This window comes from Acanthochromis polyacanthus, chromosome 8 (genome assembly GCF_021347895.1).
Source record: "Acanthochromis polyacanthus isolate Apoly-LR-REF ecotype Palm Island chromosome 8, KAUST_Apoly_ChrSc, whole genome shotgun sequence".
NCBI lineage: Eukaryota > Metazoa > Chordata > Actinopteri > Pomacentridae > Acanthochromis > Acanthochromis polyacanthus.
The window spans coordinates 32,091,321-32,113,888 of record NC_067120.1 but is presented as its reverse complement, the minus strand read 5'-3'; the positions used below and the strand labels follow the sequence as shown (position 1 = coordinate 32,113,888).

General features: G+C 40.9%; 1 protein-coding gene and 1 long non-coding RNA gene across 4 annotated transcripts in view; one reads left to right on the top strand and one right to left on the bottom strand.

Moving 5' to 3' along the window:
• The window catches only part of znf423 (zinc finger protein 423), a 167,275-nt gene extending 159,017 nt beyond the window's left edge, over positions 1 to 8,258 (bottom strand). For all 3 annotated transcript variants that reach the window (XM_022206152.2, XM_022206153.2, XM_022206154.2), the window contains exon 1: positions 7,495 to 8,258. In XM_022206152.2, coding sequence (XP_022061844.2) covers positions 7,495 to 7,534 — 40 coding nt within the window. In that variant the 5' untranslated portion in view covers positions 7,535 to 8,258. The remainder of the gene's footprint in view (positions 1 to 7,494) is intronic.
• Positions 7,649 to 15,414, top strand: LOC127535132 (uncharacterized). Its single transcript, XR_007943784.1, has 3 exons — positions 7,649 to 7,765; positions 7,982 to 8,122; positions 8,257 to 15,414. It is a non-coding gene; the product is annotated as an uncharacterized LOC127535132 (long non-coding RNA).
• Positions 15,415 to 22,568: the final 7,154 nt, after the last annotated feature.

Below are 22,568 nucleotides of genomic sequence, written 5' to 3'. Positions count from 1 at the left end.
CAGCGTCTCTCTCCCTTTTCTTGCTGTGCAAATGTGGACTTTGCATGTCAGCAAAGTCTGTGTCTTGTAAATAGAGCAACATAAAAACCTCAGTGTGTCCAAGAACTCTGAAAACAGAGTAAATGATGTTCTATCAGACAGGCTTCTCTTCTAAACTAATCAAGTTATTGTTCATTAGTCAGTGCTTCACCAGTATTTTTCTGTTGTTTTGTAAAACAAAAAAAGAGTGATTATTGATGTAGTTGCACTTTTAAAATAAATCAAATAAAATTCAAATTGTATTACAGACGACTGACAAAACAAAGGATGTTAAAAATAGTGTAAGATTATATCGCATCATGAAAGTGTTTGGACTTTTAGCTAACTCAGGTAAAATGTTTGAAGCTCTTTCATGGGAATTCCAGCCAAAGATGACAGTAATTGTTTGACTATAGTCTACAGTTCTACACAGCAACGTCAGCAGTTACAGTAACACGTAAAATGAGTGAGCTCTGTCCTATTCAAGTGCCTCAAACAGTCACAGCAGTGTGACAGCAACTACGCATGACATCCTGAAACTGAAGCAGCTAAAAAGGAATTCAGTCATCCGCACTTTTATTATTTACACCTGCACTTCTTTTCTCTCTACAGTGAACAAGGTCATATTCTACATAGTTATGTTCTACTCTTGGAGCTTTCAATTGTGCAGTAATTTGGTTCTAATTGAGTGCAGATCCACATGAGTCCATTACATTCAATGCATTGTACTGCTGGGCTCCACCAATCACCAATTACATTAGCTTGTTTTGTCCCATTAAAAAAACAACTACCAAAAACTCAAATCCACCCCCTGCAGAGGAGTCAATGGAATTTCTAACAATGCTTTCAGAAAGCCATTTAATGGTTCAGCAAGCCTTAATGCAAAGCCACTACAGGCTTTTATACAGGAGTTAGTCAATGTGGCTGTACGCGTGCAGATTGCTAATGCTATTTATAGCTGCACAAACAAAAATGAACTGTCCATTTCTAGTATTCATAAAAGGAAACTGACTTTTACAGTGCTTTCAAGCACTTATTCACTCAGATGTACCTGCAAAAAAAAAAAAAACATTGTTGTATTTGAGTAATCCAAGCCACATGTGTAGGGTCTCTGAGTTTTATAGGAGCCAGTCGCCCTATGAAAGCCTCTGAGCTCTGCCAAAGGGTGACATTAAAAACTGCTTTAATGGTAAAGCCAGATGGGAAGAGAGACGCAGAGAGAGAGAAAGGAAAAGAGAGAGGAGAGTGAGAGAAGGGATGAGAAACGAGAGATTAACTGTACTGTATTATACACATCACGCAATCCTTCATACTGAGGCTGCTGTCAGATATTGTTGTGATACTAGTTTCACATTTGCACCAGCAAGAAAGGTGTTGATATTGTCCTTGCACACATTATCTGCAAGGCTTTCTGTTTACTCCTGTTTTTGAAAACTTTATTTTTCCTTTGTAGGTTAATTACATTAAAAGAACGACCAAATTGGCTTGTAACTTGATGACACTTCCAGTCACAATTAATTTTTACCCACATTTGACGGCTTGGCAGTTGTTAATTTCGAGTCTTGAGCAGTTAATTGACAATAACTTTAACTCCAGGCAATGAATAATTACTATCCCAGAGTCTCCTATTACATTTAAGTCACATACTTACTGGAATTATTATGCATCCCTAACCAGCATAATAAAAGTAAGATGTTGTAGAGTACAGCTGAAGCCATTAGTCCATTATGTGATTAGTCATTCGACATAATTTGAAACTACTCTGATGATGAATTAGTCATCTTTTGAGCACAAATACCAAGCATTTTCTGCTCCCAGGCTCTCCGATGGGAGGACTCGCATTATATTTGGGTTTTAGACTGTAACGGTGGAAAAACTGTGATGGACATTTTAATTTCATTTAAGTTTCACGGGGCCCCGCAATAAATCGACCAGCGCAAACAGCAGCTACAGCGTCTGCATCTTGTCAGTTGGTTGAACGCAGGATACAGGGGAAATTAACTAACTGGTGGAAGGTGAATAAGAGATGTAAGAGGGAGAGACTAAAACAGATAAAGCAATGCACAGAGAGAGAGAGAGAGACAGAGCAACAAAAAAAGAGGAGATCGAGTGGAAATGATGTCATTAGCCCAAAAGAGCTTGGCTCAACACACGCCAACAGCAAGCCCAGCCTCCCCTCGTTCTCCCTCTTGGTCAAAGGGCTCATTTGGCTCTGCCGACTATAAACAACACTCTAAACAAACCAAATAAACGCTAAAAAGTAAGTGCTCCCTTTTCCTCCTCCCTCCCTCCTCCAATCTTCCTGCTTGCCTCCATCTCCCTGTCATATGCGCTCAACTCCCGTTTAATGTCCTGCAAATGAAGCGGATTTATTAATGTGTAATTAAGTAATAATCATCACTACATAATGCATGAGAGACTCAAGGGGCTAAGGGCTGAGAGAGGGAGAGGAGAGAGATAGGATAGCAAGGCTGCCGGAGCAGACAGAGAAGGAGATTTTTTTTTTTTTTGCTGCTTCGCCTCGCTAAAGACACACATTAAAAACGGATTAATCCACTGAAATAATATTTTGATAAGAGAGAAGCCGCGCTCTTTCATTGCTTCCTCCTGCTCACCCTCCCCCCCTTTCTCTCTCACCCCATCAGCTAGTTTCATAGCCCATCATTGCGCCATTAGTCCATGTTCAATTAACAGACTGCAATTAGTCAAGTCCCCTCACTGCTAACAAGGCCTAATCACTGTAAAGGCAAGACTGGTCCAGTAAATCCATCAGAAGAGCACAGTCACAGTGGTGAAACACAGAGGAACATTAATATGAGAGCTAATACTTCTGGATTTTCTAGGCTTGCACTGACTGGACTTTTCTACGGCGATACTCATCCATAATATGAGCACATATTATGATGGATTTAAAGGCTATACTTTCATATGCAACAATAAACAAGTTACCAGTGCAACTGAATTCTTAGTTCTCCGTGTCTCTGCCTAGTGTTGTGATAAAACTACTTACAGAATAGATTTATTTAGACAGACTTATCCACTCATCTCATACATGCTGGGGTAAATATATAAACATATGAGAACAGTATATAAGGGTCAGAGTATGTATAGAAAGACAGTATGGAATAAAGCATGTGCAATATAACATCAGACAGACATCTGTCACTGTGGGTGCCCCTTTTGATGCAAGAAGATACCTCAAAAACTGTAAATTGCACTAAATTGTAAATTAACTGGCACTATTGCACACTCAGAATTTTCATGGCTAGTATTACAAATTAGAAACAAAAGAGCAGCTGTACAACATTTTATTTGTAGACTATTTAGAGCCAGTTTTGAAAAAGCTGACAAAAAGGAATTTTGGTCTGTTGTACAAAATAAAAATCCTCAATGATCAGAGGAAATCAGAACATAAAAAAGCAAACATGTACTGTGTTATTTTTACAGTTTGCATATAGCTTCAGTACTCAAATAAAGTGAGGTACAGTACAAGTGGTAAATGTCACACTTAGGAGATCGGAAAAACTTCCCCAGTTACACTGCTAAAAACTTTAAGGATTTTATGTCAGTTTTACAGCATAAAACTCCTCAAGTATAAGAGGAACTTTAGAAAACAAAAATGCAAACATGCATCAATGATATTTTAACAGTTTGCGCATAGTTTCAGCACCCAAACAAAGCCAGGTATAGTACATTTCCTAACCGTCACGCTTAGCAAATAGGGAAAACTCGTAAAAGCCCAACTTTCCCAGTTACACTCCTGAGCATTTAAACCACATGTTGAGCCTTTTCAGCTTAGACGGATATGCAGTAATCAGGGTGTTAAGTCAAGTAAAAGCCATAAACGTCAACAGAAATTATGGATGGTGGGTGATGTCTCTCCTTTCTCTAATGCAAGTAGCACATTAGAGTGATAATAAAAGACTGATGTCACCGTGAGTCAGGAGAAAATCTATAGCGGTGGATGGATGAGGAAGGATTTAGTGACTTCTTTGTTATTGTTTTGGTATGCGTGGCTGGACGATAAGTCCGTAAGCCAGTCAGCCAGCCAGTCAGAGTTGGGTGAGCAGGTGAAAGACAGAAGAACATGAAAACAAAGATAATCCCTCGGTGATGCTCACCTCGTCCTGGCCTCCATCGCTTCCCTCCCTCCTGCCCACTCACCTGCCACTGCTCTGCTCCCAAACACCTCTCCTCTCCCTCTCCACCTTTTACCCTTCACCCCCTCTCTCTTCCTCCTCCTCCATCCCTCTCTCCATCTTCCCCCAATGCCAGGTCTCGCCAAGCTGTCAGTGGGGCAAGGTGTAGAGGGGAGATAGCAACACGCATGTACACACACACAGATGAATGAGTACACAAAACACATGGTGCTTATGCAAGCTAGACTACAAGGGTTGTGTTACCTTTGCTGCATACACACACACACACACACACACAGAGACACACACAGAGTGGTGGTCGTCTGCCTCAGCTTTGCTTCGCTCTGCTTCGCTTGGCTGCCTGACTAAAGCTAAGCTCTGGTTATCCAGGCTGCTGAGACCAGGCTGCCTTAGTGACACACTCGCACAGACACACACAAGGCTTTCATGTCCATGATGCATGCAAACACAAAGATGTAGATCTTGCGAGCACAAACACACACACACACACTCAGAGCAGCAGTGGACAGACTCACTTGTCCACAGTGGCTGAACTGTTTCTCTGACAAACTACACTGAGTGTCAACAACACTACGGCAGGGGGCAATATTCAACCCCATCCTTCACATACTGATCAAATCTGAATCAAATGCACATTACTGAGCACAAGTTGCAATTATTCACTGCCAAAAGTCACGACTTCCAATCGTAACGGCTGCGGGTTGTGTTGACATTCTTTGAGATTCAACAGAAATTAAACACTACATTATGAAAAAGTGCAGACGCAAAAATTATTGATAGGAAATCCAAAGCATCTAAACGCATTTATTTAACACTATTTTGATGCCAGTTCTTTGCAAAATTGGGGGAAAATGGGAGATTATGAGTGATATTCTAACCCAAAACAACCACATGTAAGATGCTGACATCCTATTCTTGGCTCTAGAATATTTACAAACACACATCAAAACTGGTTCTGAAAAATCTAAATCAAACGCACATTATTGAGCACAAGCAGCAATTATTTACTGTCAAAAGTCACGACTTCCGATCGTGATAACTATGAGTTGTGTTTATTTTGTTTCAGATGCAACAGAAATAAAAACTACTACGTGAAAAAGTGCAGATGGAGGTGATGAAAACTTGATTAATTAAAACCCTGTTCGAAAATAAATCCCAACTACCTAAAGCATTATTTAAATCTTTTTTAAATGCCAATTCTTTGCAAAAAATGGGGGGAAATGGGAGATTATGAGTGAAACCCAAAACAACCACATGTAAGATGCTGCTGACATCCTATTCTTTACTCCTGCATGCTTTACAAGCACAAGTCAAAACTAGTTTCTGTTTTAGTGCATATAAAATTTTCATTTTATAGCATACAGCATCCAAGTATTGTTACTGGATTGCCATATTTGTTGCGCAGCTATTCGATTTTTATTATACACATAAATATGGGTTTCATGAATCAAAGAAAAACAGCTTTACAGTAGATTCCCGAGGAGAACACGCAGGCTGTCACTGACAATCGTATCCCTCTTCCCTTTGATAGCACTGTTTGCCTGTACAGTGGACTGAGCTTAAAAAACCCTCTTAAGCAGTTTCCCTGCATATATAGCCCACAGTAATAGACATTATAACCACAAACATGTCCCCGAGGGATCATAGTAACACATTCTGTCAGTACTTCTTGTGTGGCTTCTCCTGCTATCGACAAACTCTATCTCAACCAGATGAAACAGGCTTAACCCTCAGAACCTGCATGGGGCTGTAATCCATCAATGAAAATCACGCCGCTAATCAAACAAACGACATGTTTGTTTGCTTTTTTTGAGCGTCTGTCAGAAAATCCGCTAGATAGTGGCAGAAAAGGGAAAGCCTGTGTGGTGGTGGTGGAGGAGGAGGAGGAGATGGGGGAGAAAAGGGAGGGGATGGCGACCACATGGTCAGCCCGTCCCGTTGCCCATCTGGGTCCCATAAAGGAAACACGGAGGCCAAGGACACCACATGCCCCCATGCATGATGCCCACTCACCCATGCACTGCAATGAATACTATTTTATGATCAAGGCAGAAAACGAGGCCCTGTACTGGCAAAATTCAGCACAAAATTTGGACTTTTATGAACTTTTTAGGGAATGAAAATGTGAATCCCAGCATTGACAATGTGACAAACCCTGTAGGGCATAGCTGTAAAGTGAACTTACACCTGTTAGTTTTTGATAAAAGGAGTTAGATATGCACAACCATACACGCTTCCTTACGTAGTTGGAGATGTAAACAGTGGGGTTGTGATTTTGTTGTGGTAAGTGACTTGGTTAGCAGTTTAAGATGAGGTAGATCATACTATTTTGTTTTACACTGTCAAAATTAAGCAAAAATGTAGACTTTTATGAACTTTTAAGAAAACTCAAATGTGAATTCCAGCATTGCATGTGTGGCAGGACTTAGTTTTAAAGTAGGAAGGTGAATTTTACACCTGGTACTTCATGATAAAAGAAGTTAAACATGCAAAATCATGCACTCTGAGTTAAGTTGTTGCAGATTTTAGCACTGGGTCATGACTGTGTTGAGCTAAGTGACTTGGTTTGGAGGTTGGTCATGTAATGTTATGACTAATGCAGAAAAGGAGGCCTTCCACTTGCAAAATTAAGCACAAGGATTTCCAAAATTTCCACTTTTTTGAACTTTAGACAATTAAATTGAGTTCCAGCATTGTATGTGTGACTAATCCTGCAGAGTATAGTTTCAAAGCAGAAAGGTGAATTCTATACCTGGAAGTTCATGATAAACATGCTCAGCCATGCACTCTGAGTTAAGTAGTTGGAGATTTAAACATGGGATCATAATTTTGTGACAATGAAAAGTGCAAGAAGACACCATAAAAAACATGGAGATAATCTAAATTACATGGGTCCATTATCAAAGTGAATTACAACAAGTTGATCCAGGCTGTCAGTAAAACCAGTGAATCATTTTAACCTGTCAGCTAATTGAAAACCATTTCAAATTAAACATTTTACTCTTCTTTCTGACCATGATGTGACCATTTATAGCAACTGGGAGAGCAGACAGCCGAATTAATCTTTGTTTTAGGCAACATTTTCACCATTTTCTGAGTTATCAATTGCAAACAATTAGTAAAGCTGACACTAATTGTTAAGGTGAGAGACAGTTTAGTTCCATTGTTAAACTAAAGGCTACACAGGCTGCTTACAGCCCTTTGGGGGGAAATAAAATTAAATTAGGCACCAGAGTTGGGCATGAAATCTCGGTTTTCTTCGCTCACTACTGAGAGAAGTGTCCGTTCACATGCAAAAAAAAGAACAGTTTCTTACCTTTAACGGAGCGCGGTTTGGCCTGTTTTCGTCTCGACATCTCTGCTTTGTTTTGATTTTTTATTACAATTATTATTCTTTAGTTGTTTTTGTTGCAGCTAAACCATGCAGCTGGGCTCCTCTGTCCTCCTTCCTCCTCCTTCCTTCCTTCCTTCTTCTTCCTCCACTTCGCTGCTGCTTCTTCGCCTGTTGCAATGCGGCAGCTTCAGCCTTCTTCTGCGAGCGACTGTCGGCCGTTTTAGTCCCCGACGACGACGGGGCGAACACACCGGTGAGTCGAGAAGCGACGGAAGCTTCCTCTCCGGTACTGGTGGGTTGGGGGGAGGGAAAAAAACACGCAACCTGTAGAATAAACGGGCGCAACTTCCACCGCCGTCGGTTCTTCTTCTCCCTCCGTTGCAGCAGCGACTGTCTTCTTTATTTTATTTATTGGCTTCTTCTCTGAGCGGTCGCCCCGCTTCTTGCTTCCTTCCTTCCTTCCTTGCAGACCTGTGCGCGAGCTGCCACCCACGCGCGTGCCGAACACCTGAGCAGGTCCCGCGCCGTGTTTGAGGAAAAGTGTCCGGGAGCGAGGAGGCGGCGGCGGCGGCGAGAGGAGATGGAAACACAGCGGTACGTGACGGTCCAGGTGAGGAGAGGAGTGTTTTTGTTTTGTTTTTGTTTTTTTGTTTTGTTTAAGGTGGAATTTTGTTTTCAGAATGAGCGTCTTCTTGTTTTAGTTTATCGCAACTATCTCAATCTGTCTCTCTGTCCCCTCTCCAGGAACCGACCAGCCTCCTCCCGTGTTCCGTCCCTCTATTCTACTCTAGGTAGTGGTGCTGGTGGTCTGGTGGCATGGACATTGCGCTCTTCCCCTGCATCTCCACCCCGAGGGGAATGCTGCTTCTAACTACCCACGCTTTCTGTTTTCTGTCTTTTTCCTCTCTCTTTCTGTTTTTTTTTTATATCTCCCAATGTCCTATGAGCGGTGTTGATAATATTTCTCGCAGTCTAACCCTCCGCTAGCCTCTGTCTCCCTGCTTTTTCTTTGTCCTGACTCTGGCTACCAGTCTCCCTCCTCCTCCTCTGCCTGCCTCTGCTGGCGGGGCTGCGGCGCAGACACACATAATAAAGCCAAGGCAGGCAGTGCTTGGCTGGAAATGTAGCCGCGTCCCAGCAGGGGGATGTGAGAGAAGGGTCCCGGCGGGGGAGCGCTCTGATCCCGCAGGGAGCAGCTCGGCACAGCCCGGGTTGGCTGAGGCAGAGAGGCAGGAGAGAGGCAGGCTGGGCTGGCGGAGAGAGAGAGCGGAGGCAGGGGGAAAGTGAGGTAACAGCGCCCAGCCGTGGCCGAGCGGCGCCACTGCAACGGGGACCCTGAGAATACGGAAGGAGGAGACGCAGGGAAAATGTGGAGTTGGACTGAAGGGAGAGGTGGAGGAGGTTTCTGTGATTTAAAGTGAGGTATAAGGGAATGAGGGGTCAGTATGCACAAACATTATGTCTATAATGTCCCCGAAATAACATTTCTACTCATGTCCTACTGCTCTATTTATGACTTTTTCTAATGCAATAACATATGTCTTCAGGTGCAACAATTTTTATCATGTAACACTGTTTCCTATTTTTGTATCTCTTCCAGTGGAACAGCATTGGTTTAGCACTGTTTTCTCTCCTTATAGCTTTTTCAGTGCAACGATATCTAAACTCTGTTTCTTCTCATTGTAGTTCTTGAAGTGCTGCAACATTTTAACCATCTTTTCTATATATATCTCCTATTGCAACATTTTAATACTGGTTTTTGTCTCTATCTCTTCCAGTGCAACAACATTAGTTTAGCACTGTCAGACTTAGCACCTCTACGCATGTCCAACTGCTCTGTTTATATTGTTTTCTAATGCAATACCATCGTCTAGCACTGCTTTCTCTGCAGAGCCCTTCAGGTGCAACAATTTCTATCATGTAACACTGTTTCCTGTCTTTATGTCTCTTCTAGTGCAGCAGCATTAGTTTAGCACAGTTTCCTGTCCTTACAGTGTTTTCAGTGCAACAACCATTTTTAATACTGTTTTTTCTCTTGATATCTCTTCTAATGCTGCCATCTTTTAACACTGTTTTCTCTATACGCAGTATATATATTGCAACATTTTAATACTGTTTTTTATCTCTATCTCTTCCAGTGCAACAACATTAGTTTAGCACTGTTGCGTTGTCACAATCAACACTTCTACTCATGTCCAACTCCTCTATTTATATCTGTTTCTAATTCAAGAACATCATCTTCTCTTCACAACCCTTCAGGTGCAACAGTTTTCATCATGTAGCACTGTTTCCTGCCTTCATACCTCTTCCAGTGCAACAGCATTAGTTTAGCTGTGTTTCCTGTCCTTGTAGCTTTTTCAGTGCAACATCTCCTGTTTCTTTTCCCTATAGCTCTACCAGTGTACCAGCATTTCTTTATCATTGTTTTTTCCATCTGTCTCTTCTAGTGCAACAACATTTTTCACACTTTTTTTCTCTATATGAGATCTATACAATGAAGCATTTTAACACAGTGTTTTGTCGATCTCTAGCAATGCAACAGTAGTTTAGCACTGGTGCACTGTCAGACCTAACACTTATACTCATGTTCAACTACTCTGTTTCTAACGTTTTCTAATGCAAAAACATCATCTAATGCTGTTTTCTCTTCACAACCCTTCAGGTGCAACAATTTTCATCATCTAACACATTTTTTTTCCTCTTACGGCTTCTCCAGTGCAACAACATCAATTTAACACTGTTTTTCTTCTCCTAATATCTCTTCCAATGCAACATTTTTAAACACTTTAATTTTTTTTATCCCTATAGCTCTTCCAGTGCAACAGCATTAGTTTCGCACTGTTAGAATTCATACTGCTAGTCATATCCAGCTACTCTGTCAAAAAAAAAGTTTTCTGAAAATCTATCAAAACGGAGTTACCTGTTTTTACAAATGAACTCTTCATATATAGATATATAGATATAGATATATATAAAATGCAACATTTTAATACTGTTTTTTGTCTCTATCTCGGCCCAGTGCAACAACGTTTTTGAACATTGTTTTTATCCTTATATCTTTTCCAGTGCAACATTAGTTTATGCAACACTTCACACTTCTACTCATGTCCAGCTACTCTATAACTTTTTCTAATGCAACAACATATTATAATGCTGTTTTCTCTTCACAGCCCTTCAGATGCAGCAATTTTCATAAGTTTTCTTTATATCTCTTCAAGTGCAGCAACATCAATTTAACACTTTTTTTTAGTCTTTATGTCTCTTCCAGTGCTGCGGCATTAGTTTAACATTGTTTCCTCTCATGCATTGCCTTATTATATCTTTATTTTAATCCTTAGTCTACTTTTTATATTACTTGTCATGCTTCCTCAGAGCAAATACATTTCCCCAATAAGGGATCAATAAAGTTGATCTTATCTTACACATATGACTGCAACTCTTGCACATTGTACATTGCACTTTTCTATCTGTTTTCCTCATTGTTTAAGATTTTTTTCTATATTAAAGAATGTTTTTTTATCATTAGTTGTCGATATTGCATAGCCTTGTGTTTCACTCACACAAATGAAGATCTTGAATATTGAATCTTGAATGTCCCAGTGATTGAACGATTATCTCACCGAGTCAAATTGATGCTTGAGTGCTATGAGCAACTCTTGAACAACACACATTTCACTTTTCTATCTTTTTACTCGGAAAAATGGAGTAAAATCGGTGATATTCATCCACTTGTATATTCATTGTACCCCACATGGACCAAAATTTGTTATGGGCAGCTGAAGTTGTCACAGAGTGTGTCAACTTACTAACAACAACAAGAACTAACAAGATTTTTTCTTTACCCTTTACGATGTATGTCACAGATCTCCTCTAAGTTTGATTATCACCTGGTTCTCACCTTGCACTGTGAGCTCAATCACCACATCCTGTGATCATCTTCACAGGCTTTTGTATACATTCAAACTCTGTACGGTCTTTGTTTTCAGTAGATTTTGTAAGTTAAATATTGAGGCTGCAGAATGACTCTTAGATATATGTATTTCATAAGATCTAAGTGGTCCATTGCCTTTTCTTACATGCATATATCATCCAGTATGATTTTCATTCCCCTAAATAATCACAATCCTTGTATTTTAGCTTCTATGACTGCAGCATGTCTATTAAATGCATGTAAACAGAATGAAAACTGCCTGCTTGGACATATACTCAATTATAATTTCAGTTGTGGATCAAAACACCATGTTCTGAGCAGACAGCGGGAACAAAACAGTGTTTGTTAGTTTAACTGTGAGCAAGAACAAAAGCATATCTACAGTTACAGTACACCTTTCGGAATCTTTCTTCTGTCTCTGCAAACCAGTAACTGATAGAAACTCTGCTGGAATTTTTCTTTTGCCTCCTTGTTTATCCAAAGTTTGAACAGCAAGTTGGATGAAAACATGGTCACACATGGACAGCGAGATTTCTCTTATTTGACTGAGCCAGATGTGGAACACGACTTCACCTAAATGAGTCCAAATTTGTCCTTGCAGCTGCGGCTGTGGAGGCCTGAGTCACCGTGCAAGCTGGAAATAGACTTTTATTTCTATTTCTAGGCATGTGTTCATGCACAAGCACACATGAAGCTTCTTTTAGACAAAAATGAACCGAAGACGGTTTAAATTAGGTTTTTGGTGACAGAAACAAGAGAAGTTTTCACCTTTTCTGCATCAACATTCTTCACATAAAGGGGTTTTAGGTACATTTGTAATTTGAAAGCTATCTTTTCTCACCACCCTCCTCGTAGAGACATGAGTTCAAATTTTGTGTTTGTTTTATATTTTGTCCAGATACTCAGGAAAAAGCCTCACAAACCACAACAGTAATACTGCCTGAGCTTGCAGGAAGCATGGATGGATTCTCCCTCCATAAAAATTCTCCATATCATTTGTGTATAATTTTGGGATACGAGACATTCTCCTTTCATTTTTGTGTGGGTTCATCATTTCACTTAATTGTGCTGGATTAATCTCTTTGCTACAGTTTCTGACAGGATTGCTTTAAGCCTGTTCGTATAGGCTGAGCAGAACCTGCCCGTGCATAATGTACATTTTCTGCACTTTAGATGCAGAACACCAAAGCACGGATCTTTGTGTTACAGTGATGTAACATCAAAGGTTTCAAATCTGCTGAGCCACTTCCTTAAAAATATCTGTGTCCTTCGTTGCCCTTTTCTCTTGTGCTTTGGATTTGCCCCTCCAAGAAGAAACCTTTTTTTCTTTTCACACTGGAAGGAAGGAAAGTGAAAATAAAGCATTTGACTTACTGTATGGACACAATTCAATTAGCTACACAAGTGTGTACGTTTGTGTGCAGCTACATGCATGTGTGTTTGCGCGTTTTCTCTTTAAGGCTCCTTTATTTCCAGTCAAGAAAAGAGGGACACGTCTATAGACAATACAAAGCAGACAAAGAGGGGGAAAAAATGAAAATCACTGGGTGCTTTGTTCTTCGCTCTCTGCTCCAGCCGAGCGCTCTCTGACCGCAGCTGAGCTTTTCCATGTTCCTCTGTCTCTCCGACTTTCCTTCTCCTGTCTCTCTCTCTCTGGTTGTCATGGATAGCTGGGTAACGTGGAGCTCCCTGTGCTGACCAGCAGGGCCGCAGATTGAGCCTCCCCGGCCCCCACTCCCACCCCGTCCTCCCGCGGAGAGACAGAGCGGCCTTTAAGATTGACCCCCTGCTGGGGTTTGGGAAGGTTGGAGGTGGAGGGGGGGACGCTCTCTCTTGTCTCCGTGCACTCCATCCCCTCCCTTGTCTCCCTCTGCCTCACCCTCCAACCTTCACCCTTCCCTCCAAATGAAATGAGTGCACGCCAGGAGACCCATGTGTGTGCCTGTGGGTGTGTGTGTGTGTGTGTGTGTGTGTATGCGTGTGCATGTAAAGCTCCCCCAGTAGGCTGCCGCTGGCATGGAGGGGCAAAAGCCCTCCACTCAGCGGTTGGTCCTCCCCCCACCCCCGTCCCCCCTCCTCGTTTCTGCCGGTAAATACAAAGAGTGGGAAAAAAGCCCACATTACAAGCTCCTTAAGGGTCAAGGACAGGCCCCACTCTGAATAGCTTCTAAGAGTCGTATTGTTGAATCACATAGCTAGCGATTACACCCTCTGTCATCTCCACACGGATTTGGCTTTTTTATACACACAACAAGAGAACATCAAGTAGCAGCCACTGAATAAGTCGGCCAACAGACATGCAGTGGGAATTGATACAGACAGGACATCAATGGAATAAACCGAGGGCAGATGTAGAATTACAGCCTCCAAAATGGGGATTTGGCTTAAAGATTTCATACCTTAGCAGCGGTCGTTTTTACAGTGATATGGAATGCGAGAGCGCTGAGATTGTGACACAGAAAATGAGGTGCCAGAAGTGTGCGTGTTTTCATAAATACATTCTGCATGTGTTGCTCTGGTTACGCTGTCTCCCTGCAAAATCCACCTTTGATCTACCCATGCATACAGTATATGCCATTGTGTACTCTTCACCCGCTATTATGTGAGTTGTTCTTTCATTTCAATAGATCTGAGGCATAACTGGATGGAGCTGCATGTTTTCTGATAACCAAAAACAAGGTATCACAGTCTATGAAAACTGGGTTTAAAGGAGACAAAACTTTTTAGGTATTTTATTTTTTCTTGTTTTAACCCTATCTAAAGACACAGATAAGTGGCAAATTAAAGGAAAAACTAAAAGAAAATGCCTTATTACGGTGAAGGGCCACCACCAAAACCGCTTCGGACTACTAAAGGGTACCACTTCTCCAAAAGATATTTTTTCATTCAGAGATTTGATGATGAAAACTTTCCAAAATCTCCCATTTGTGGTCACGTTGCTTGAGATCTGGTGACTGTGAAGGCCAAACATACAATTGTAGTGACCCTTTGTATCCTATAAATAGGGGTATCTTCAAAGGAACCACTAACATCAGGTTCGAAAAATTAATAATGATCTGTCAAGAAAACTTTGTATTGATTTGCAGTGACTCTTGCCTCTAATGGGACAAATAGACCCAAATAATTCAAGCAAAATACCCTTATAGCATAACAAAGCAACTGGATCGCCTCAATGCAGAAGTCAAAGGAACAGGTTTTCCCTTTAATTTGTCAACGGCCTTTACATAATATTGTAAAAAAATCCAGAGGATGAGCATCATCTTGGTCTGCATCTTCCTTACACCCCTCAAAAGCAATCACTGGGTCTCTCTATAATATAACATTGTAAGGTCTTGACTTTTCTAAGCGGAGTGCCCTGACATTAAATTAAAACTATGTAATTAAGAGTGCTGTGGAAAACTAGAAACATCTTCACCACTTTTTTTTTAATTTTATTTTTTAATTTAATAAAGAGTCTTCATCAATAGTAGTTGTATTTCTCCAGAGTAGCACTGTCATATTCAGTAAATAACCCAAGGCATCTGGTATGAAAGCTAGTAAATCTCATGGCAAGTGAGGTGACATTATGTGTAATTTAGAGATGCAACTAATGATTGTGTTGATTGTCTATTAATTTGTCATTTGCTTTCTCATTTAATAAGTTCGTTGTCTGGTCAATGAAGTCTCATTAAATGGTGAAACATGTAGATTGTAGATCAGCGTTTCCCAAAGCCAAAGATGACGTCTTCAAATGTATTGTTTTGTCCATAACCCAAAGATAGTAAGGAGTGCAACTGTCATTGCTCATATGTTCAGAGTGGTAAATTAATTTAGGAGTACAGTGTGCACAGGCCGAAAGTCAAATTTTTGAACATTTTCTAACATTATTGTGTATTTGTGTGATCTGTTACAGTCTATAAAATATGTGAAGTGCTATGAGATGGCATATGTTTTGAATTGGTGCTATATAAATAAAATTGAACTGAATTGAATTAACTGTGCATGGAAATCTGCAGAGCCATTTGAACTCTGACCCAAGTTGTGCTGACCTTTGCGGATGCTTTCATGTAGCAAGAAAATTAACACTGACTGAGCAAAATATCATTGTGCAGAAAGAGCAACCAGGTTTGTTAAAAAAAAAAAAAAAACATTATGTCAGTCTGCGAAATGAGGTGATCCACTGCAGGCAACATTAGCAGTCTGGCTAAGGTGGTGCTATTTGGTACAAAACCACAGGAGTTATGGAGTGAATACTGCACAAGCCAACACAGAATGAGCAGTGAAAAGCCAATGTTTTGCCACTGTAGTGTGAATACACAACTAGTAATCACTTGTAATGATTTGGAAACAGCTAAAAAAAAACTTAAATAATGGGAAAAAAATATGATTGATTTAATCCAACTATATTTAACCTCTGCTTTGTTTTTAATGTGCTACCCTAAGTGACTGACGATTGGCATTACTGCCTTGTTTTGGAATAAACCGGTTAGTGGAAGGAAGAATGATGCTGTGCTGTAGTGAAAACCATAGACTGTGTATGAGATGCACGTAGCGTCCATGTCTAAAAAGTAAAACCAAAACTCAAGTGCCTTAAGCCTGCATTCTTTCTCACAGCCAGCAGGGGGCAGTTCTTCTGGTTGCAAAAAGAAGTTTGATTGTATTAAAATCTGTGAGAAAATGACCCTACTTCTCACTAGATCTGCTACGTCAGTAAATGTTTTCCCAAGGAGTTGATGGTCTCAGTCACTAGATTTAAAACTTTATATGTACAGTATGGTGTTTATTTTATAAATTATGATCTCATTTGGAGTAAAGTAGACAATAAAACAAGTTCAATTTTACGACATCGGTTGCGACCACACGGACATGAACAGTGCCCACCCCTTAGTCTTTATGTCCAATTTCAAAAAGAGCAAGATAGTTGTGACCAAATCCCAAACTCAAGACTTCACAGCGGTAGTTCACAAACTAATAGACTACATCCTTCTGTTATGTACAGTCTATGATGCAAACCAAGCTGCATGGATGGTTCATTCCCTTGTTGCTGTTTAGTGACTCACAGTCACGGTGCAGGATCCAGATTTTCATTTCACCCACTAAGCCTTAATGCAGCATATTCAAGCATATATTAAGTCTTTTTTTTAAGTCTTCGTACAACTACCTTCTTCATTTCATCTGTATGTGAAAGCCAGTTTAAACTTTTACCCACATATACAGTTGCGTGACTAATGAGTCTAACAGCCTTGGACTGCTCATGCAACACCAAAGGTTGCGCTGTTTTCACCAAGAGTAATTTTAGGAGTGATAAGGAAAGCTGTGTAATTGTGATGAGGCATTTCCAACTGGGAAGAAAGGGTGAGAACCCCTTAAACAAAAAACGTAGGGATTTGTATAGTAGGTGCCAAAACAGGTTTAGCATACTAACACTGCAAAGACTTTGCTAAGAGCAATGAATTACAAATTAATATAATGATGAAATGTATTTTTAAATGGATTTCTTGCTTAGTGAACAACACTGAAGTATAAACTTACACGTGATTATTCCATCCATGAATGGCCCCTTGCAGTAAGACATTAGGCTTCTGAGCTCTGAAACAAACAGGGTGTAACAACAGGACAGAGAAATGACACCACAGTGCAGCATCCTGAGCAGAAATTAGAATAAGAAGCCGAGTTTGCTGAGTGCAGCGTCAGGGTCAGGTACTGCTGAGAGCCGACTGTTTGGCCTCCACATCAGCAAACCTGTCGAATGTGTGTTTAGTGCATTCACTCTTCTTTTGTCTTGACTTCACACACATGTTCTCCCGTGTACCGCTCTCACCGTCTCCCAGGTATCAAAGCCTGATCCTGCTGAAGTGAGGAGGTAGCGCAGCCTATTCTCCACGCCCTTACAAAGTGCTCCATGAACACGGGTCCATTGTGCTGCTCGCTTGCCTGCCACTAGTGGATAGAGTTCATGTTATATTTATGTAGCCTAAAGCGCACTCTCTCCCTATCTTCCTTTATCATCCTCTCCCTCCCTGCCTCCCCATCTCTCTCTCTCTCTCTGCCTCTCTTCTGCTGTGTTGAACTCTCGCCAGCTCCACTAGGTCTCCCCTCTGCAGACAACAGTGTTCCATCTCGTTGCTTTTGCCCTAGATATTGTCTATTTTTACATGGAATAATTAGACACATAACTGATTTAAATACTAGTACAAAGCCGCATTCTTTTGTCTCCACTTAATGTGAGCTGAGTGCACAATGCCAAAGGTGAGCGTGTGCACACACTTCTTCAGAATTGTGCTCGTTCTGAAGTAATTTGGATGTTTTATGCAGGCAGGATCCGGCAGTGTGTGTATGGGTGCAATGCAGCCTTCCAAACTTACATGAATTTCAATTTAGCGGATTTGTGGATGCATATGGTGCGCCCACATCTACATGCATGAGTGTGTGTTTGTGATTGTGCGTGCTCACAGGGGGCAGTACCATGTGGTGTGTATGAGTGTGTGTGTGTGTGTGTCTTTGTAGGCTGCATTCATTATCTGATCCAAAGGTGAAAACAAGGAAGAACATTTAGCCTGCGGTTACTTATTAATAAATATTCAGCATGGAGACACGGAAAAAAAGATCAACATTATTTTTCATATTTGTTTTGAGCGTTTGTTAAGCCTGTTAATTTACACCCAGCCTCGCTTGCCAACCGCAAGGTCTTCGCCGAGTGTGTATGTTCATGTTGTGTATGTCAGACACAGACCGGATGCCACAGGATTCTAGCTGTCTGCAAAGTCTCCGAAGAAACATGATCGCAAAGATGATGATCATGATCATGATGCTTGTGGTGATTATGATTTCATTGAGGAAGACACAGGCTTGACTTTGAGCATGATTGCGATTTTAATATTTGTGGTTACTGATGAGTAATGTTGCCGCGTGTAATGATGATGATGATGACTCCCATATACATGAGGGATGTTGACAATAGGGAATAATTTAGCTGCGGTATTTGTGCTGTAATGGTAGACGGCTCCTGTGGCAAATAAAAGCTCAAGGTTTCGAATAAATAAACGAAATGGAGACACATTTAAATGGCAAATCTACTTCACTTGTCAGTCGGAGCACACAAGCCTGCATTTGGTGCATTTACAGGCTCAATGTTACTGTTTTTCTGTTACATTATATATACATATATATACTGTCATGCCAGTTTTAGTCATTTCATAGAATGAAAGATGTTGGTTTGTTCTGGTGTCAAAAATGGCAAATTTGTGATTGTGTCTTAGGTATTTTTAGTCTGACATTGTGTGAGCCTGCTTTTTGAACCTCTCTTACAATTAACAGTATTTATTTATTTTTGGTGTGAAACACTTCCTGTTTGACTTAACATATAAAATGAAAAGGTTCACTTCACATATTTGCAAAGTCAACCCAAACAGAAGAAATAAAAATGCAAAATATAAAAAAATTTCAAAAAATCAACGTCATGTAAAACTATTGTGTTAAATATGTTGGTCTTTCCCGTGTACGTTAAAAAAAAGTTTTAACATGCATTTTTCATGAAAAAAGAGTGAGTTGTATGTGAGAGGTTAAGGAACACCATTACCTGAATATTAATTGAAATGGTTAGTAACAAAGTTAATAATGAGATATAAGCAATGTTTATTAGGATTCTTTTTTGGTTTCTTCCATTTTTGGATAATTAAATATGGCCCTGTTCCTGAAAAACAAACCGAACAGGAGGGTTAAGTAAGACAACGAACAGTTTTTAGTTAAATGTTTGTGAGAGGAGAGAGACTACAACGAGCTACAAAGTCTATAGTCCCTCTCACATTGATATTTTTAAGATAGCATATGATTTGAATGGTGTTTGGCTGCTCAGAGTGGCTGTATTGTTTTAATGTTTGACATTTGATTTAAGGCAGCAGGGTGGTGAGCACTGTCACCTCACAGCTGGGAGGTCCTGGGTTCACGCCCCTGCCTCGGGTCTTTCTGTGTGGAGCTTGCATGTTCTGACCGGGTTCTCCGACTTCCTCCCACAGTTCAAACCCATGCTGAGGTTAATTGGTGACTCTAAATGGTCTGTAGTTGTAAATGTTTGTGTGCTCGGTTGTCTATCTCTAGTTGTAGCTCTTTAATTGACCGGTTTCCTGTCCAGGTGAACCTTACCTAGTCAGCTGGTATAGACTCCAATCCCCTCGCAACCCTACAGAGGATGCAGCAGTGTATAGGTAATGGATGGATGGATGGATGGATGGATATTTGCTTCCTTTTCAAATTTTGCCTTGCTTTTTAGTATTCCAAATTTACTGATTTCACAAATTTGTATCCTGTTTGTAAACTTTGTAAGCTTATATTGTTTCAAAATGTGCATCATAAATAAACTTGATTTAAATTGATCATCACTCCCACCATTGTCAAACTTACATCACTTCATTCAATTTAAGACAAACTGTGTCTGTATAAAAACATCTATTATTGTCTGCTGAATTTTTCGGTTCAGCCAAAGGACTCATAAAACCATTTCACTGTTTGTTTTGGACAAAAAAGTGAGAAATTATGAGTGTGTGTGTGTGTGTGTGTGTGTGTGTGTGTGTGTGTGTGTGTGTGTGTGTGTGTGTGTGTGTGTGTGTGTGTGTGTGTGTGTGTGTGAAAGAGACACGCTTATATTCCTGAGTGTGTGCCTCCGTCTCTCAGGGTTGTGCCTGCCTCAGTCATATGGGGTTGTGTTAAAAGAAACAGTGGCAATGTGACAGCGCCTCAATGCAAACCAAATCCACTTTCTTTCATTCTCTTTCTTTCTCCGTGCTCTCCGTTCTCATTGAGCGCTTTAGCTCCTAACAATGCCACGTTTCCCCCGACGATCTCCCTCTGCAGGGAACCCACCCCCTTCTTCCTAATTTCCCTCCACCTCGACAGAAAAGAGCCCCGTTAAAGAGCGTCATTAGTGCCAGGCCTTTTATTTTTTGTTTTCGTACTCTCAGAAGAAAGAGGAAGTGTTATCTGTGGCGGACAAACTTAACCCAATTAAGATCTGGTGGGGCGTAGGGGCTTGGCTTGGGACACAGCTGAGGCTGCCAGCTTGCCAACCAGGCACCGAGCCAGCCAGTCAGCCAGACAACCAACCAGGCAGGCAAGTAGCCAGCCGCCCACTCAGCCAGCCAGTCAAACAGTCAGCCAGGAAACCAACCAGCTGCCTGCCCAGTGTACCAAGCAGCCCGACGGTCAAACACCACAAACCTGATTTCCTGTTAGCCGGGCGTTCAGTCATTCAACAAGAACACACAGAAAACCTCATCTTAGAGGTGATTTTGTGCAAAAATTGGTCTTCAATCATTCTTATTGGGAGCTTAATCGCTCTATAAGACCGGCAGTATATCTACAGTGTGTGTATATTGCGTATTCTTTATAGAGAGCATGCAGACAACTCAGAAATATATGAATTTAATGTGAGCATGAACGTGAGCCTGCATATATTTGATTGTGACAGAGCCGCATTTTGTGTTTTCTTGAGATTTTTTTCATTTTGTTGTTGTTATATTTTCTGCGTTGGCACCACTGCTACATCAATGGAATGGCCAGAGGGAGCTGTGTGTTTTTTATCTCACATAGGCCTAATGTCAACTTCAACGCAGACTGGGGGGGAAAAACAGCCGTGGGTTAAAATGAAGCACTGACAGGGCTGTGCTGCTTCAGGTTCTGATGGGACAATAAAGACAACTCCAGCTTGAGTTGAAGAGATGAGAGTTTAAAAACTTATCAGACAACAAAACACTGCAGAGCGGTTTATCATTTCATGAGAATGGAAAAGAAACTGAGGCTGCAGTTATTTTATCTTTTGATGCAATTATAAGGTAGATAGAAGAAATATGGCATTTTCATAGTGAAGTTATTTCTGCAGAGTGCATGCATTTGATTGGATGTAGTGAAAAAGTTGAACTTGGCTCAGCATTCTTGTATTTTGAAGTTGAAGTCCTCTGCTTTGCCAATGCTGTTGAATTGTCAGTATCTTTTTTTATGCACATACATGTGGGCATGTGAGTATTGCATCAAGATAAAGTATAAAAATATTCATACTTATCCTTTAACTCACAGTGGATTGATTATTAAAGCTGGAGTGGAGTCTAAACTCAGAAGAAAGATTAATACAAACAGCCGAAAGTGTGTCCGTTGTGCTTATAAAGGTCCAGTACTGAAAAGTACATCAAGACGGATGAACTATCACCACTTCCTCCATGTAGCCAATGCCATTTTGTTCCATTTTGTGCTGGAGATGTCATTTGGAACCAGAGTTTTTGCAGTAACAAGTGAATAGTGGAGATATTTTATCACCACAGCACCCCAGAACTAGCCTAGCCACGCTAGACCCATGCTCTGAAGACGCAAGGGTCTAGGCACGCTCGACAGGGAGGGAGGCGGGCTAAAAGGTTGTCTATCAAATCACTCTGCAGCAATTGGGTAGGTATACAACTAATCAGTGCAACGAATAGGCTCCTAGAGCGCCGGAAATCAGAGGATGCGGTAGTTCGGTGAAGCATTATTTATACAGTCAATGGGTGAAGTTCAAGTATATTACAGATATGTTAACAGAAAGATTATCCAGAGACGGTGCTAATGGAGCTCAACGACTGTTGTCGTTTTTGTTGTCGACCCTGGCAGAGAATTAAATTCGTTGCCGTGGGTTGTCTAGCGCGGCTAGGCTAGTTGTTTCCGGTTGTTTCTGTCAGAATCTTCGTGCCTCTGTCGTGACTTAGTTACGCCCGCCTTCTGACTCTACACTTCATGGTGATTGGTCCGGCCAGTTTTAGGAGCATCCAACCTCGAGCCTTATGGAGGGTAACTAGACCCACCCTGGCAGAGAATTAAATTCGTTGCCGTGGGTTGTCTAGCGCGGCTAGGCTACCCCAGAACGCTACAGGAGGTCCTTCCTACCTGAGGCAATCAGACTATTCAGTTCCTCCTCCTTCTGCAGAAGGGATGCATAATGAACAAATTTTTCTATATGCAATATAACCGGACGCTTTCCTAGTAGACTCAAGTGCAATACATCTGCTTACTCTACTTCAGTTCATTTTCTGTTTATCTTTCTAATTTTTAGTATTAGTATAAAGCTTACTTCTTATTTCATTTTTCTAATTTATTTCAATTCTTATTTTTTCTAGACACTTTACAC